Source organism: Ambystoma mexicanum, chromosome 6q (assembly GCF_040938575.1).
Source record: "Ambystoma mexicanum isolate Mex_15411 chromosome 6q, UKY_AmexF1_1, whole genome shotgun sequence".
In the NCBI taxonomy this organism is placed as follows: Eukaryota; Metazoa; Chordata; class Amphibia; order Caudata; family Ambystomatidae; genus Ambystoma; species Ambystoma mexicanum.
This window is the reverse complement of record NC_090937.1, coordinates 407,212,949-407,229,451: the sequence shown is the minus strand read 5'-3', so window position 1 is coordinate 407,229,451 and position 16,503 is coordinate 407,212,949. Positions and strand designations below refer to the sequence as shown.

Here is a 16,503-nt window from a genome sequence, read left to right as displayed (position 1 = left end):
TGAAGGCTCTCCGGGAAAAGTAACTCTGATTTTCACGTTTATTATTTAGATTTGATGTTTATTAGGCACTTTTCAAATAAAGATTTTAGCAATTGACACAGGGATGTACTTTAGTCACAACAAGTCTAATGGTGATATCAAAAAGGTAACACATACATCAAATGCCCTACTCTTCCACATGGTGATTCTGATGGACATAGGGAAAAGTGTGCAGAAATCCAGCAAAGGCTGCGCACCAAGAAAGACACATTGCAAGCATGTGCGCAGAGGTTTTTCTGCACGCTCTGCGTATTCATGGAATTGTTCGCGCAAAGTAACCGTATACGCGAAAACAGCCAGAAACATCTACCTTTGCATGCTCACCGGGTGCAAATACATGCAGTCTGAAAACAGCGCATGGGGTCCCCCACAAGCAGGCCTGCATCTCGGGGACACTGTGCGGGGTCCTCCGTAACTGTTACCGGCACCGCAGCAGCATGCCTATGATTTTTCGTAACTCTTGTAATACACAGTAAATATGCAAACCGTTCCTGCACCCTGTTACTCTGCGTACGCCCACCTCTAAGTTAGTTTGGCAACTCTGGTACATCACGCACGCCCAAATACAACATGTGGTCCTACCTCTGCGCTGTGATTCCTATGCACAAGTGCCTCTACGCCTGCCTTCGGGTGGCGGATAATATGAGGGGTTTGCGTGGCCCTTTCCCTGCCAAGAGGCTGCAGAGGTGGGTCCATGAATACGTGTTGTTACACATAATTGTGGGCGTGCAATGGACTGCCATGTTCTTCGCCATTTTATGTGTTCTGCCCCCTTCCCAGCACTCTGCACAAGCCATGCCCCCGCTCAGCCTAGTGTCTTGTGCAAAGTACTCTGCCGCTATCAGGGTATGCCAGACCTGCATGAAGTACACCCAATCCTGGAAAAGTCCTGCATAGTCGATTCCATGAATCGACAAACAGGATTACGCTCACAATTTAGCGCACAAGTTCCCTATTTCCTGCACACATAATTCCATGAATCAGGCCCAAAGTGTCATGAGGCATTGAAGATGGTCGACGATTTAGGCAAGTCGCGTCCGGAATGCCCCCAACACGCCCACATGGAAAGCAAAAACAGCCAGAAACAGCTCCTTTGCATGCTCCCAGGGTGCAAATACATGCACCCTGAAAACAGTGCATGGAGTCCCCCACAAGCAGGCCTGCATCTCTGGGACACAGTGCGGGGTCCCCCGTAACTGTTGCCGGCACCCCAACAGCATGCATATTATTTTTCGTAACTCTGGTAATAGTCGGTAAATGTGCAAATCCTTCCTGCACCCTTTCAGACTGCGTATGTGCACCCCTAAGTAAGTTTGGAACCTTTGGTGCGTCACACACCTCAAATACAACATGCAGTCCCACCTCTGCGCTGGGATTTCTATGTGCAAGTGCCTCTATGCCTGCCTTTGGGTGGCAGATAGTATGAGGGCTTTGCGTGGCCCTTTCCCTGCCAAGAGGCTGCACGGGTGGGTCAATGAATACATGTTGTTACACACAATCGTGGGCGTTTCAATGAACTGCCTGTGGCCCATCCCACATAACGCCCACTTTTTCACATGTTCCTCCATATTTTCTGTGTTCAGCCCCCTTCCGAGCCCTCCGCACAAGCCATGTGTGGTGTCTCGCGCAAGGTACTCTGCCGCTCACAGGGTGTGCCAGACTTGCACGAAGTACACGCAAGTCCTGGAAAAGTCCTGTGTAGTCGATTCCATGAATCGACGAACAGGATTACGCTCACAGTTTGGTGCACAAGTTCCCTGTTTCCCGTGCAAATAATTCCATGAATCAGGGCCAAAGTCTCAATAGATATTGAAGCTGGTCGACAATTTAGCCCGAACTTATTTTCAGAGCACATGAATTATAATTGACATATTCTCTGGCATTCAATTTGACTGTCATTGTACCTCCTTTCACAATATTATTTGTGATACATATACCGATACATGATGCGGAATGGTAAATATTTGCACACTGGCATACATTTTTCAATGGGCATGATTTTATGTATGCTACAAAATGTTCAGCTATATGTGAAAAACGATCAGGCTTCTGTTGGCTACACAAATGTCTATTTTGCTAAAGAGATTAAATGCTCTTGAAGACCGTGCCATACTGGATGATTTCACGAGCTGCTCTTTAGAACTTTACATGAACCCGTTGGCTTTTTAGCTCAAATAGTCAGAAATAATTGCTTTTCATTGAGCCTCTTGCTAGAAGAATGTCATGATAGAACACTTCTCCGACTTCCATCGTATGGGCCACAATCTTGCGCAGAGCCAAGTAGACACCTAATTTCCACACACAAAGACAATTGGGCATCATTACGAGGTTGGAGGTAGCCTTGCCGGTTTTACCGGCAAGGCTACCTTGAAAACTCGCATCCGGGCCAGGCACCCGGGAATAGGCAATTACTGGGCTATTCCGGGTCAGCCGGACCCGGTTATTGCCCTTTCGCGGATGCCGGGCCCGGTACATCCACATTCCCATTTGAGCCCCATAAGGCTTAATGGGAATGGGAAGGGTGGTAGCACCGGTACCGTTAATAACGGTACCGGTGCTACCATCATGTTCTGCTTGCGGGTGCCATTATGGCCACTAGGTCAGACCCGGTGGCTGCAAGGGCACCCGCGAGCAGGACTCCCAGTATGGCGGTACAGTAGCAACAATACCAGCGCTGTTGTTGCCTTACTGCCATACTTGTAATGAGGCCCAATGTATTGCAGGGGCCATTGCAGTAAATGTTTATGAAGTGAACCCAGAAAATGTATATAAAATTTATTGTATCATATGTTCTTTGATCCCAGGGAGGCTCGTCCATAATGGGTGAGCCAGTCCAGTGAAACACTAAGCACTCCCTCAGTGGTGTTTTTCAGCTGAGGGAGCTCTCTAAACTGTCACAGGGAAACATTGGGCCTCATTACGAGTTGCCCTGTTAAACCGGGTTCATTACCGGCATGCCGGAATGAGCGGGTCCGTGCTCGTATGAACCCGCTAATAGTGGGTGATTACGAGTGCGCGAGCACGCGCGTTCCCCCATGCCGGTAGTGGCAATACCGCCATGCCGCTAAAGGGCCTCCAACTCCCCTATACCGGCATCGCGGGACCCGCCCATAGCGCTACCGCCTCATACCAACCCCTAAATACCGGCATGGTAATACCGGCATGGTAATACCGTGTTCGCAAAAAAACGGACCCGGAAATTACGTCATCGCGCAGGAAAAACACAATCCGTTGCCATCCTCCATAACCACCAGTCAATACTCGGAGAGCAAGGTGGAAATCCATAGAAAAGAGGCAAATCTGGCAGGAGGTAGCCCGCAAGGTATCAGCCGTAGGTCCCACCCCGTGCAGTGTGAGGGACTGCAGGAAGCGGTGGGATGACCTCCGGTTGAGGGTACGCAATATCATGGCCACGAATCGGAGGGAGGCCATGGCCACAGGCGGGGATGCCCACCGCCCTGCAAAATTGATGCCCTGGGAGGAGACAGGCAGCAGATTCATCAGTCCTGAGTCCATTGAGGGATTGTGCGAGATGGAGACGGGTGCGGCATCAACTGCGGAAGGAGGTGAGTGACCCTGCAGATCCCTGTAGGGGAGACCATGACATAGCACAAGTGAAGTGGTAGAGAGTCTAGGCAAGGCAATGCATGTCCCAACACCCACATGACCATACCCAAATACAGATGGCGGGCCAAATGCTGCCACACTGAAATGCATGCTGAGTGCCCATCCCTTAACCAACACACAGCCAACACACCTGGAGCTTGCCCATGTGATACTTCACACAAACCCAAAATCAATGGCATGCCACCTGCCATGCAGTGAATGCTTACATGCCCCCTCTGAATACCCTGCGTGACACACCTGTAAGACATGAAAGCATGATCAAATGAATTATGAACAGCGCCGCCACTGCCATGTCACACCATCACTGATGCCCTGCATCTCTTGTACCCCCCCCAGGCACGGAGGAAGAAGCAAGCCCGGAGACAACTGCGAGGGCATCCACCTCACACAGTAAGAAGAGGGCAACCACCAGCACCTCTGCTGGAGACAAGCAGGCCACACCCACACCTGTCCGAGGGGAGTCCCTGGAAGCACCGCCTCCACTGGGGAAGAACTTGATGCCAGTGTGGAGCCTGAGGGAGACACCGAAGTGACATGCCTGGCCAACCCGAGCCCCATGCCCACCCCCTCGCCCCAACACCTGCAGTCACCCACCTGCAGTGAAGCTGTTCCCTGCCTCCGTGACTGTGACCTCCCCACCTCTGAGGAGTTCAGTCCTGAAAATTCCATCCACGTGACTGCACAACCCACCACTCCAGCCCCCTCCAGAACCCTGGAGACACAATTGTCGATGGTGGAGGCCCAACAGGAGGCCATGTTAGACCTACTCGGCCAGTACATAGCAGACGGGGCAGAAACCAGGTGGGGTATTGCCACAGCAATTGCAGGGACCACAGCGGCCATCAAAGCAAACACAGCCGCTGTCAATGCATCGGCTCGCCTAATGAGGGACTGCCTGGGGGTGGTGACACAGGTGCTGACCTCAATGCTGCTTCATATGCAGCGGCCACGGCTTGCAGGAGGTGTGGAACCTGCCAGTGAATCACCTACTACCTCCACACCAGCTTCATCTGTCCCCACCAGCCCAGTGCGCCACACACGTAGTAGTGCAAGGCACACTGAAATGCAGCCTTTGGACAGGAAGAAGTCCCAGAAGTAGTGTGGGGGGGACAATGGTAGTGGGACACAAGGTTGGGGGTGAAGGAGTGCATCTTGTGGAGTCTATTGGGGGTGATGGTGTTTGTTGGGGGGTCAGGGAGTTTGTTGGGGGGACTGGGAGTTTGTTGGGGGGGTCAGGGAGTTTGTGGGGGGAGTCTGGGAGGGGGAGTGGGCACATTTTTGCTGTTGTAAAGAATACACACGTTGTGATAAGAAAAATCCATGGCTGGACATTGTTATTTTTGTTGCATCCATTTAATGTGGTACGGTGTTTAGTGCCCAACTCCCAACATTCCCTGTGTGCATGTCCACATTGGTCCAGTGTCTGACTGACACACGTCTTTCATAGTCCCTGTGTTTCAGAAGTATTCCTGAATTAGTGAATGGCGTACAGCATGGCCATCCCGTGCATCACGTACTGGCAGGGGGGCTACTTCACCTCCGTCTCCGTCCGTCACCTTGTACTCCTTCTCATGGCTGTTCTGCGGGTTACGCACAGGGGTGAGTAGCCACGGCCTCAAGGGATATCCTCCATCACCTGCAAGCAGATTCTAATAGGTGTGTGTCACTCTGAACTGCCACCTTCAGGGAGCACAGTCATGGCGGCAGCTATTTGGGGTGGGCATGCACATGTCCCTGTACGTGTACAAAATAGTCACCTAGATGCAATGTATACTGTAATGAGGTGTGGTACACTGGATGGGGTTTAATAGATGATGCAGTATGTAATCAAGCATGCTCAGGCAGATGTGCTGTGGTAGTGCAACAACATTTAGCCTCCAATTAATGCTGTATATTCTTTACTATGCATGGTCACACTAGCCGCATTGCCACAGTTGCCATCCTGTTCTGTCATGCATTGCTTGCCATCACCATGGTGGCCTGGTTGTGCCTCTTACTTGTCATCCATATGCATTATTTGTGATATGTGGCCCAGAGATGTGTCATGTTCCGTTTGGCTGGTTCAGGTGAGGAGTGTTTAGCCCTGTATGCATTCTCCACTCACTGGCTATAGCCACCCAAGTGCACTATTCCCCCCCCCACTTTCCCACCCAGGTGCAGTAGGCCCCCCCCTTCTGCATCCGCACACATCAGTACCCCACAGCACGGCCATGGGACAGTTGTGCAACTCACCAAGCAGCCAGGCACGTGGTCCAGCATGTCGCTCCATGTGACGGGGTAGCGTGGAGTTGCGCAGTACCATGCATCATGTGTGGATCCAGGAAATCGGGCGCAGCAATGGGTGATGATCTTGCTGGAGTCACATACCATTTGCACATTGATGGAGTGGTATTGCTTGCGATTGCTGTACACCGCCTCTATGGCATGGGGGACTACCAATTCCACATGGGTGCGGTCGATGGCACCGACACAATTGGGCATGCCTGCCAGTGCATGGAAGCCTATTTTGGTTTCAGCTATCTCCTGGGCAGTCCGTTGTAGGGATATGTGGGTGCTTGCGTGCTTCAGGAGGGCATCCATCACTTGGTTCAGCATGCGTGAAAATAGTGGTTGTGAAATGCCATGCAGCTGGGCCACTGTGTGTTGGTAGGTGCCTGTGGCCAGGAAGTGTAGCACAGGCACCACCTTTAGTAGTGTGGGGATGGCAGTGCGTATTCCTATGTGGCTGGCAATGTCATTCTGTATCATGGCCACTATGATGGCGATGGTGTCACGGTCCAACTGGTACAGGGTGTGGATCTGCTCAGGGGTTAGGTTGAATGGGATGGGTCTGGTGCGAGGGATTGGTGGCTGCCTACGAGGCACTGGTGGCTGCTCTGGTGGTAATTGCTGTGCCTGTCTCACCCTCCTTCTCCTCCTGCGTATCCTCTGTGCTGCCTGTTGTTGCTGCTGTAGTTGTTGTTGTTGTTGTTGCTGTAGTGTTGCAGTATGGGCATGTCCTCCAGCGCCATGATTGCAACTGCTAGTGGTAGCATTTTGATGTAGGAAGGGGTGTGGTGTGTAGGTGTGCTCCTTTTGTACTGGGCCGGTCTCCATTGCCTCCACCTGTGGGGGGGAGGGTGTGGTGTGTGGGTGTGCTCAGTTTATATTGGCACAGCCTCCATTGACTCCACATGTGTGGATTGTGTGCACCTGTGGTAGCTGCTTTGTATCCTGATTGCTGTTTGCGGGTGGTCTGCGATGCCTGTGTGGCCGGCATCATGCAGCCCGTGATTACCGGCTTCACGATGCCGGTATTTGCATGTCTGCGTAGGTTGTGATTCCCCCTTATTACCGGCATGCCGGTATTTGCTCCCTGAAGGGGCGCGTGTACGCGCCTATGCCGCTATTAGCGGCACTGTTATTTAGGGTGCCGCTAATACCGGGTTTGCGGGTCAGAATGCAACGGGACGGTAAACGATGCCGGTATTATCATACCGGCATCATTTTTGCCTTACCGGCATACCTCGTAATGAGGCCCATTGTTTCTCTGTGACAGTTACAGTTCCCAAGCCACGCAAGCTCAATGAGACATGCCAGGCTAGGGGCATTTTACTTCGCCATCTTGCATAGCTCATTGGAAATGCTGTCTGGGGAGCTGCATGTCTGCATGTACAAGGTGTTGCTCCTGCCCTTCCTCGACATACAGACAGAGCAGGCTGATGTGGGGCATCTGCTCACCCACACACCAACGGTGCCTGTGCATCCGAAATGCTGTGCTCGCAGGTGCCTTTCTTTCCACCAGGTCAGACCTGGCGGAATCAAAGGCACTCGCAAGCACAACTTGGAGTTTGCTGGTCGGGATACAACGGTACCGGTAAGTTTACCGGTACCATTGTATCGGGACCGGCAAACTCATATTGAGGCCCTTAGTTCTCTTAATAGCGTTGTTGCTTCCTCAGTATTTGGGATAGAGTGGCATTCAGAAAGTTCTTTAATTTTGTATCCTTTCATTAGATCTTTTGAATGTCATTTTCCCTTTTGGACACAACTGTGGGGTATTAATTTTGAATTATGACATTATAAATCACTACCTGAATTGCTAAGACCTCTGCTCATCGTCTGCGACAAACACAGATGAGCAAAGAATGCAAACTGGCAGATCCTGCAATGTAATACAAATAAAACACCTCTCTGGTTCCACAATATGAGCACTTTCATTTCATATTATTAAAGTGTAACATTTCATTGCTAGCTCGTAGAGAACCTTGGGCACTTACCAACTGGTGGGCACTTACAAATCACCCAACGATTCCCACTGTTCTCAACAGCCCCTTGTAAAGTATGTCAAGGCAGAGAAGGGAGATGGATAAGCTGGTCTATTAACCTACCATTTTACCAAGAGAATTTTGGAAAGCATCTGCAAAGTTTTTCAGAAGGTCGTTGTCATCACATTTTGTTGCCTTGTAGAGCATTTCATAGGACTTGTACCCATGGTTTGCAAAGCGCTTCACTGGAGGAAAAGAGAGAAACACACGTCAATATAAGAATGTCTTACATTTGTCCTAATAGAGTGTTCCTTTGCATTAGTCTTAATTACAAATATTGGCATAGCCGAGATGCCATGCCAGTATTTGTAATTAAGACTAATGAAAAAATATATAAATTTCTTTGAATGTAAGATTAAAAAATCACACAAAAAAACAAGTATGAGTGAGAAACCCTACTTCCTGGGTAACATTTCGCCAGAACCATATATTAGTGTTCCAGGTCTTCAAACAGTCTTCAGAAATTTAGCATTTAGGACATTGTAATACATTAGTTTAGGGTATGTTTCGATGTATTTAAGTTCTTAAGTGCAAGTAAGGCAGCACGTGAAGCGGCAATACGTGGTATCCACTATTAATGTCGAGAGTGAACACGTCGGCAGGAGCGACTGTTTTTTTCAAAGGTGCACCCTTACTACTAAAAGACGCATTGCCCAAATATTCCAGCAATGGGTTTCAGAACAGTAAATAAGACCCGTCCTAGAATATTTTGCGAAGCATGTTTAGAAAACGTGGTAAAAACATTGACCCGGCCATTGGCAATGTTTTTGCTGGTGACATTTAAATAGACCTGTCTTAAGATTTTTTCTCTTTTTTTTTAGATTAGAAGAGGTTATCTGTCAAATGATGAAGAGTGGACAAGGATGCCATATGCTGGCTACTGTGATCATTAGCAAATGTCATTCACCTGTATATTTAATGGAATGTCAAGTAATAAGTCGTTTTGCATATGTGAATCAGTTTGAGGTTTGGGTGGTAATGACTGACTGTCCATAACATACATATGAACCATTACCTTTCAAGGCTTGTGGTCAATAGGGTCAAGTTTGAAAAGTAACGCAATATAGGTTTTAACAAAAATACTTCTTTTTAAAAGTTCAAAGAAAAATCTTTGTTTAAAGTGATGTTAACGTGCTGATTTAATAGAACAAAACCCCTCAAATTCAGCAGGTGTTGGATACTACGCCACCCAGTGCTCATACCCTACGCACATTGATGACATCAAAAATTACATCACTGATATCATCATATATGACACCACTTTTGCCATCATCAATCATGACACTGGAACAGCAAATCATGTGCGCAAGTAAGAGAGGTGCAACATTTAAGAAGCGTGTTTCTGCATGTAAGTGAGGATTCCGGTGCAAAGCTTGGAGCATCATTGAAAAATAGGGTCCATTAACAGGCTTGGTATTCTTACACACCAGAGTTACCCTGTATTGAATGAGCATTTACCATGATGAGATACTACAATACTTTCAGCATTCTGCTCTACAAACAGTCCTATATGTAAAGAAGACATTTGGGTACTCCAATTATGACTTTACACCTGACCACAAAAGAATACAACATACATGAGAAGGAACAGCTTCCGAAATCAGCACATCGTCATATATCAAACAATTTACTGTCAGTATAAAAAAAGGTAGTCTTTGACCAAGTCAAAGTGTAAAGGTTAGAGGAGGTAACCTGCAAATGTCAACCATGATGAAAAACTATGTAATGTTGCGAGGTCGCTGGTTTGTCTGGGCTATCAGTATTAGAGCAGTTAATGTAACAAAGAGACAAATCTTTCATTTGGTTTAGTGCTGTGGTTTGAAGCCTACATTTTGCTCTCTTTTGGTCTATGATTCCCATGACCCCTCACCATTGCCTGTGCTGTGTAAGGATAGTGGAAGTTGTAATGTAAACCTTCTGGAGCTCCCAAGGTAGCAGACTCCTGCTGTATTGGATCTGAAATGTTAGTTTGCTATGTCCATGACAAACTTTCAGCAGGTAACCTACCATTATCTTTAATGTATGACAAAAGCTTTTGGACCTCCATAAAAGTGATGGTATATTGCATATGTGCTTGAATGCACTCTATAACTTCAAATACAGACAGAAAAGATTCCCCACTGGTAATTACCAGTGAGGTCATTGAGGAGGTCATAGGTGGTGTCCTAACTGATTAATCATATGATGTCTTCGCTGATGGCATCTGACATCTCCTAAGTGATGTTATTCATGATAATGTCTGTGATGTAATTTGTGATGTCATCAATGTGCATATCGGCTGCGCATAGGGGGCCTCATAGTTAAGGTGGGGTAGCTTCCAACACCTGTCAAAATTGAGGAGTTTTGTTGCATTAAATCAACCAATGTCACTTCCACTGAAGATTGTTTTTCACTGAATTTCAAGGATTTTGTTGCACTGAAATGAGTCTCCGTAATTGTCCTTTAATACAGGTTTTTCACTGAATTCCATGGGTTTTGTTATGCTATGCTGCCCACGACCTGTAATTCTGCCTTTTTTTTCAGTAACATACGTTTTCCTTGGTTATCAATATGCCATTCTGCAGCTATGCAACATGGCAATTATCAAGTATTCTTTTTCAATCTACTAGGTAAGAATAGTTTTCTAATGTTGTACTGGGATGAGGAAGAGTGTGGTTTGGGTAGCCGGAGGCTGTGACAAGAATGAGTGAGGTGGGGTCTTGAAGGACACTGATGAGTTAGAGTGAGATGGGGTAGTGGGACACTGTGACAAGGAACAGTGTGGTGGGGAAGTGGGGGCTTGTGATGAGGAAGACTGAGATGTGAGTAGTGCGGGACTATGATGAAGAAGAGACACATAGTGGTAGTACAGGACTGGAACAAGGCCGCATGATGTGGGGTTGGAGGGACTGTGATGAGGAAGCATGAGATGAGGGTGGTGGGGTATGTGATGAGGAATAGGAAGGTAGGGCTACTAGTGGATTGTGATGAGGAAGAGTGAGGTGGGAGAAGTGGGGGAATGTGACGAGGAAAAGTGAGGTGGGGGTAGTGCAGGACTGTGAGGAGGAAGATTGAGGAGGTGGTAGTGAAGGACTGTGATAAGGAAGAGTGTGGTTGGAGTCTTGGAGACTGTGATGAGGGAAAACTATGTTTTGGGAGTGAGGGACTGTGATGAGGAAAGGTGCGGTAGGGATTTTGAGGGAATGTGATGAAGAAGCTTGAGGTGGGTAGCAGGGGACTGATCAGGAAAAGTGAGGTGGCATAGTGGGGGACTGTGATGAGGAAGAGTGAGGTGGAGGTAGCAGTGGACTTTGAAGAGAAAGTGAGGTGGAAGTAGCTGGTGCTTAGGAAGAGTGAGGTGGGATAGCGGTGGATTGTGACAAAGAAGAGTGAGTTAATGGTATTGGGAGACTGTGATGAGGAAGAGTGCGGTGGACTAGTGGAGGACTGTGGCAAGGAAGAGTGATGTGGGGTAGATGTGCACTCTGATGAGGAAGAATGAGTTGGGAGAAGTGGGGGACTGTGATGAGAACTAGTGAGGTGGCAGTAGCAGCAGACTATGACAAGGAAGAGTGGAGTGAGGGTAGCAGGGAACTGTTACAAAGAAGAGTGACATGGTGGTAGTGGGGGATTGTGATAAAGAAGAACGAGGTGTGGTCATGTGGACTGAGATGAGGAAAAGTGAGGTGCGGTTGTGGGGGACTGTGATGAGGAAGAGTGATGCAGTGGTAGTGGTGGAATTTGATCAGGAAGAGTGAGGTGGAAGTAACTGGTGATGAGGAAGAGTGAGGTGGGGTGGCGGCGGGCTGTGACATGGAAGAGTGAGGTAGGGTAGATGTGGACTCTGATGAGGAAGAGTGAGGTGGTGGCAATGGGGGACTGGGATGAAGAAGAATGAGGTGGGACACATTGATGCTTATCCCAGAGGGAGGAAGAGCGTCGGAGGCGGTGGTGACTTCCTGTGGCCGTGCGGCTTGACGCTCTGCCTGCCTGATGCTGTGTTAGGTCCCTTTTTTGAAACTACCGTTCTAGCCGCAGACGCTAGCAGCTCCTGCGACCTCCAGGGATTCCTTCAGTCAACAGCGCTGTAAAGTGGGGTTCGGAGCTCAGCGCCATATTTCTGCTGACCTATTCAATCCTCCCACAAGCCGTGGGATACCTCGCTCTGGGCCAGAGGCTGGGGGCTATTAGAGAGGTGAGGCCACCGTCCTTTGTTGGCCGTGAAACTTAATAAGATCTACATTTTTTTCGGAGGCACCGACATTTTAGGATCTTCTGCCCTTTATTCTTTTTTGTATACAAGGCTGTGACAGCTCTCCCTGAGAGAGAGAGCTGATGCTTGCTGCTGCTTGTGATACCCCCAGTGATTGTTGGATCCTGAGCCTACTGGGGGAGAGGGGTGTCCTTTGTAACGTGAGTCTTGAGTGATTCACTAGGGCCTTTCCAGGTGACAGCCTTCCTTGGAAGCTCGGGGCTGATTACCTCTCCTGAGGTTTACTGCTGTGTCCATGGCCACTAGCAAAAATGGGGGGGAGACTACCAGCTAAAAAGCGAGAGCCTGAATACCTTACCCCTGGGTTTTGTGGCAAGGTGAGGAATAGTTTATTTGAAATTGGTCACGTGGGCTCAGTGGCCTCATCTCCTATGGCGACCAGAGACCGTGTCTCAGAGGTAATGGTGCTTAGTTCCTGAAGGAGACAGAGACTGCAAGGCCGTCTCCCTGAGCCAGAAAAGCATAAAGTAGACAAGGTTGTCGCTGCTATAAAATGCCTAATTCAAGATCACCATAATCTACCACTGATCCTGGAACAGGTACTATCCATATATCGGGAGAGAACTCTTGGAATTGGAGACATCATGGAGCCAGTCCTTACTCAGGCTGTTTTCTCCTCCTTGGAAGGGTCTGAACATTCTATAGCCAAGAACATAAGTATTGGAGATTCCCAACCAGAGTCATCAGTGCTTGCTCAATGGCCGGGCCTTATTGCCAGCATAGCGCAACAGCTAATCCTATGCACCAGTCCCTTTGACCTGGGTTATTGCCAGCATAGCGCAACAGCTAATCCTATGCACCAGTCCCTTTGACCTGGGCATATTGGTAAACTTGCTGAGTAACATGGTGCTGGATTCCCGACCTCCCAGAGTGAACATGATCATGGGGGACTGTGATGAGCAAGAGTGAGGTGGGGGTAATGTGGGACTGTGATCAGGAACAGTGTGGTGTACATAGTTATGTGGGACTGTGACAAGGAAGAGTGAGGAGTCGATAGTAAGGGACTGTGTGGAGGAAAGAAAATAGTTAGGATAGAGGTAGAATGTGACAAGAAGGACTGAGATATGGGTAATCAGGGACTATGATGCGGAAGAGTGCTGTAGGGTTAGTGGTTGACTGTAATGAGGAAGGTTGAGATGGGAGACTGGACGACTGTGACACAGAAGAATGAGGTGGGGCAATAGGGGGACCCCGACAAGGAAGAGTGAGTTGCAGCTAGTGGGAGAATGTGAAGAATAAGAGTGAGTTGGAGGTACTGGGTGACTGCGATGAAGAAGAATGATGTGGGTGCTGTGGGGGGCTGTGATGAGGAAGAGTGAGGTGGTGGTAGTGTGGGACTGTGACGAGGAAGAATGAGGTGGAGTCATTGGGGACTTTGATGAGCAAGAGTGACATGGGGCAGTGGGGCACTGTAATGAGGAAGAGTGAGGTGGCCTTAATGTGGGACTGTGATAGGAGCAGTGAGGTATCAATAGTAAGGGGCTGTGTTGAGGAAGAGCGAGTTGGAGGTAGCTGAGGACTGTGATGACGAAGAGTCAGGTTGAATCCGGGGTGAATGTGAGAAGGAAGAGGGTTAATTACATGGTTAATTATTGGGGTACTGGGACGAGGTAGAGATGTGGGGGTAATGACATGGATTACTATCGGAGTACTGGGGCATACTGGGGCAAGGTAGAGTGTGGTGGTAATGACATAGATGAGTTTTTGGCGCTGGGATGAGGAAAAGGGATGTGGGGGAAATCTCATGGGCTAATATTGGGTTACTGTGATGTGGTAAGGGATGTGGGTGTAGTAACATCAATTACTTTTGGGGTACTGGGACGAGGAAGAGGGATGTGGGGTTAGTGACATGGATTGCTATTGGGTTATTTGGACGAGGAAGAGGAATGTGTGTAATGAGATGGATTACTATTGGACACTGGGATGAGGAAGCGAGATGTGGCTGTACTGATATTGATTAGTATTAGCCAGTCCGATAGCACAGCGAGTAGAGTGCTCACTTTGACATCTGTGAAGAACCTGCTGATGCAGGTTCAAATCCCGTCAGTGCCAAACTCGGCCTTTCATCCTTCCGAGATCGATAAATAAGCACCACACACCGTGGGTAATAACAAGCAGTGCTCAGATGCCTAAGGGTTTGCAGCGCTATATTAATATTATTATGATTGGGGTACTGGAACGAGGAAGAGGTATATATTGGTAATGACATGGATTATTGTTTGCTACTGGGAAGAAGAAGAGGGATGTGGCGGTAATGACATGGATTGCTATTGGGTACTGCAAAAAGGAAGGGGGATGATGACATGGATTATTATTGGGCTATGGGATGAGGGATGTGAAGGTAATGACACAGAATACTATTGCGTACTCATATGAGAAAGAGAGATGTGGGGTAATGACATGGATTACCTTTGGTTAACCAGGATGAGGACGATTGAGGTTAGACCACTCGGGGACTGTGATGATGGGGGATTATGATGCAGAAGATTGAGTTGGGGTTGTGGGGGAATGTAACAAGTAAGAGTGAGGTGGGGTAGAGGGTGACTGTGACAAAGAACAGTGAGGTGGAGATAATGGATGAAGACGAGTGAGGTGGGTGTAGTGGGGGACTGTGATGAGTAAGGCTGAGTTGGTGTTAGTGGGGTACTGAGGTAACACAAAAAGAAAGAGAGTCTATTACAGTGAACAAGTGCTAGAGAGCTAGTCATTATCTCAGCCTGAAGAGAGTACTAACTACCCTCATGTGTGCCCCCTCTCCCTAGGTCATGGTGATGTGCCACCTATTGAGGTGAAGGAAGAGTAAACATTCTGTCCCTAATATTCTCAAGCACAAGTATGTTAAGCATTGCAACCGTACTGATAAAAAAGGTCTAAGAATGTATTATTAAAACCTCTACACTGGAGTGTGCCAAATACCTTTATTTTAAGCACTACCTGGTAGAGCTTGGTTAAAAAATGGCCTCTAACCTAACACCATAACTGTAGTGGTTGCATTAGCAGGAGGAGGGATTTCTTACTCTAACCAAGCATCCTATTTCATTGTATCTTATCACAAAGTCGACTGGTTTCAGCTGTTAGTGTTAGTCTCCCCTTTCCTCAGTACAAAGGATCCAAGGTATACTTTGTTGGATCCAATCACAATTGTTTCTCTGCTGTTTTAATTTCAACCTTGATTAAGGACTCCATTGTGCCCATCCTTCACTGCATACTGCACAGTAGATATTCCTAGTCACATTATGGGACAGCGGAAAATCGTCAGTCTTTAGGAGAGCCCAAAACGATGTATCGATGTGGCTCACAACCAGATATATTTGTGCGCACCTTGGGTTACTGTGACAAGGAAAATTGATGTGTGGATAGTTGGCAAGGAAGAGTGAGGTGGGTTCCTGGGTGACTATGCTGAGGAAGATTTGAGGTTGGAGTAGTGAGGGACTGTAACGAGGAAAAATGAGGTGGATTATTGGGGACTGTGACGAGGAAGAGTGAGGTGGGGTCAGTGGGGGACTGTTACGAGGAAGAGTGAGGTGAGGTAGTGGGGGGACTGTGATGAGGAAGAATAACCTTGGGTGTGTTGGGGGATTGTGACAGGGAAGACAGAGTTTGTGTTAGCGGGGTCTGTGGTGTGGACGAGTGAGGTGGAGGACTCTGACTAGGAAGATTGAGGTAGGGTATGGTACAAATGCTCCCCACAAACCATATTATCTTGAACCTGGACAGGCCCCCAACCCCACCCTTAATTGGTGGCGGCCTGGCCTTGGTCCATCGAACTACCCTTCAGTGTACTGCAATTCCTTTTTGAGCTTTATCCGGTGTAGTTACAGATCTTGCCAAATAACTCACTTCCTTACTTTTTAGTCTACTGGCCTCATGCACACTTTTTAGCTAACATTGTTTATGATTTCGCACAGTTGATTGTGGAGTTGACTCGTACACATCCTGAGCTGATTCTTATGGGAGACTTTAACATGCGGGCAAAACTCCTATGCTATGAAGTTAGTTAACATTTTGGCTGATCTGTCTTTTGATCTTCGCAATTATTTTCCCACCCATGAGTGAGGCAATGTCTTGGACCTGACTCTTTCTCTGACTATGACATTTAAGACTTTTCCTGTTACCTGGACAGACCATTTTGTCCTTCCTTTTATTGTGCCTTGTCCTCAGAAAAGTTGTTTTCACCCAGCTTCGATGGAGCAGGGTCTGTAATAAGTCTGTGGCAAACTATCTCGTGGCTAACATTGATCAACTCACAGGGATGGAGAATTGTGATCCGGCCACTGC

General features: G+C 48.0%; 1 protein-coding gene across 2 annotated transcripts in view; it reads right to left on the bottom strand.

Annotated features, from left to right (window-relative positions):
• The window catches only part of SVEP1 (sushi, von Willebrand factor type A, EGF and pentraxin domain containing 1), a 1,471,106-nt gene that overhangs the window by 696,124 nt on the left and 758,479 nt on the right, over nucleotides 1-16,503 (bottom strand). For both annotated transcript variants that reach the window (XM_069630907.1, XM_069630908.1), the window contains exon 13: nucleotides 8,037-8,158. In XM_069630907.1, the coding sequence (XP_069487008.1) occupies nucleotides 8,037-8,158 (122 nt within the window). The remainder of the gene's footprint in view (nucleotides 1-8,036; nucleotides 8,159-16,503) is intronic.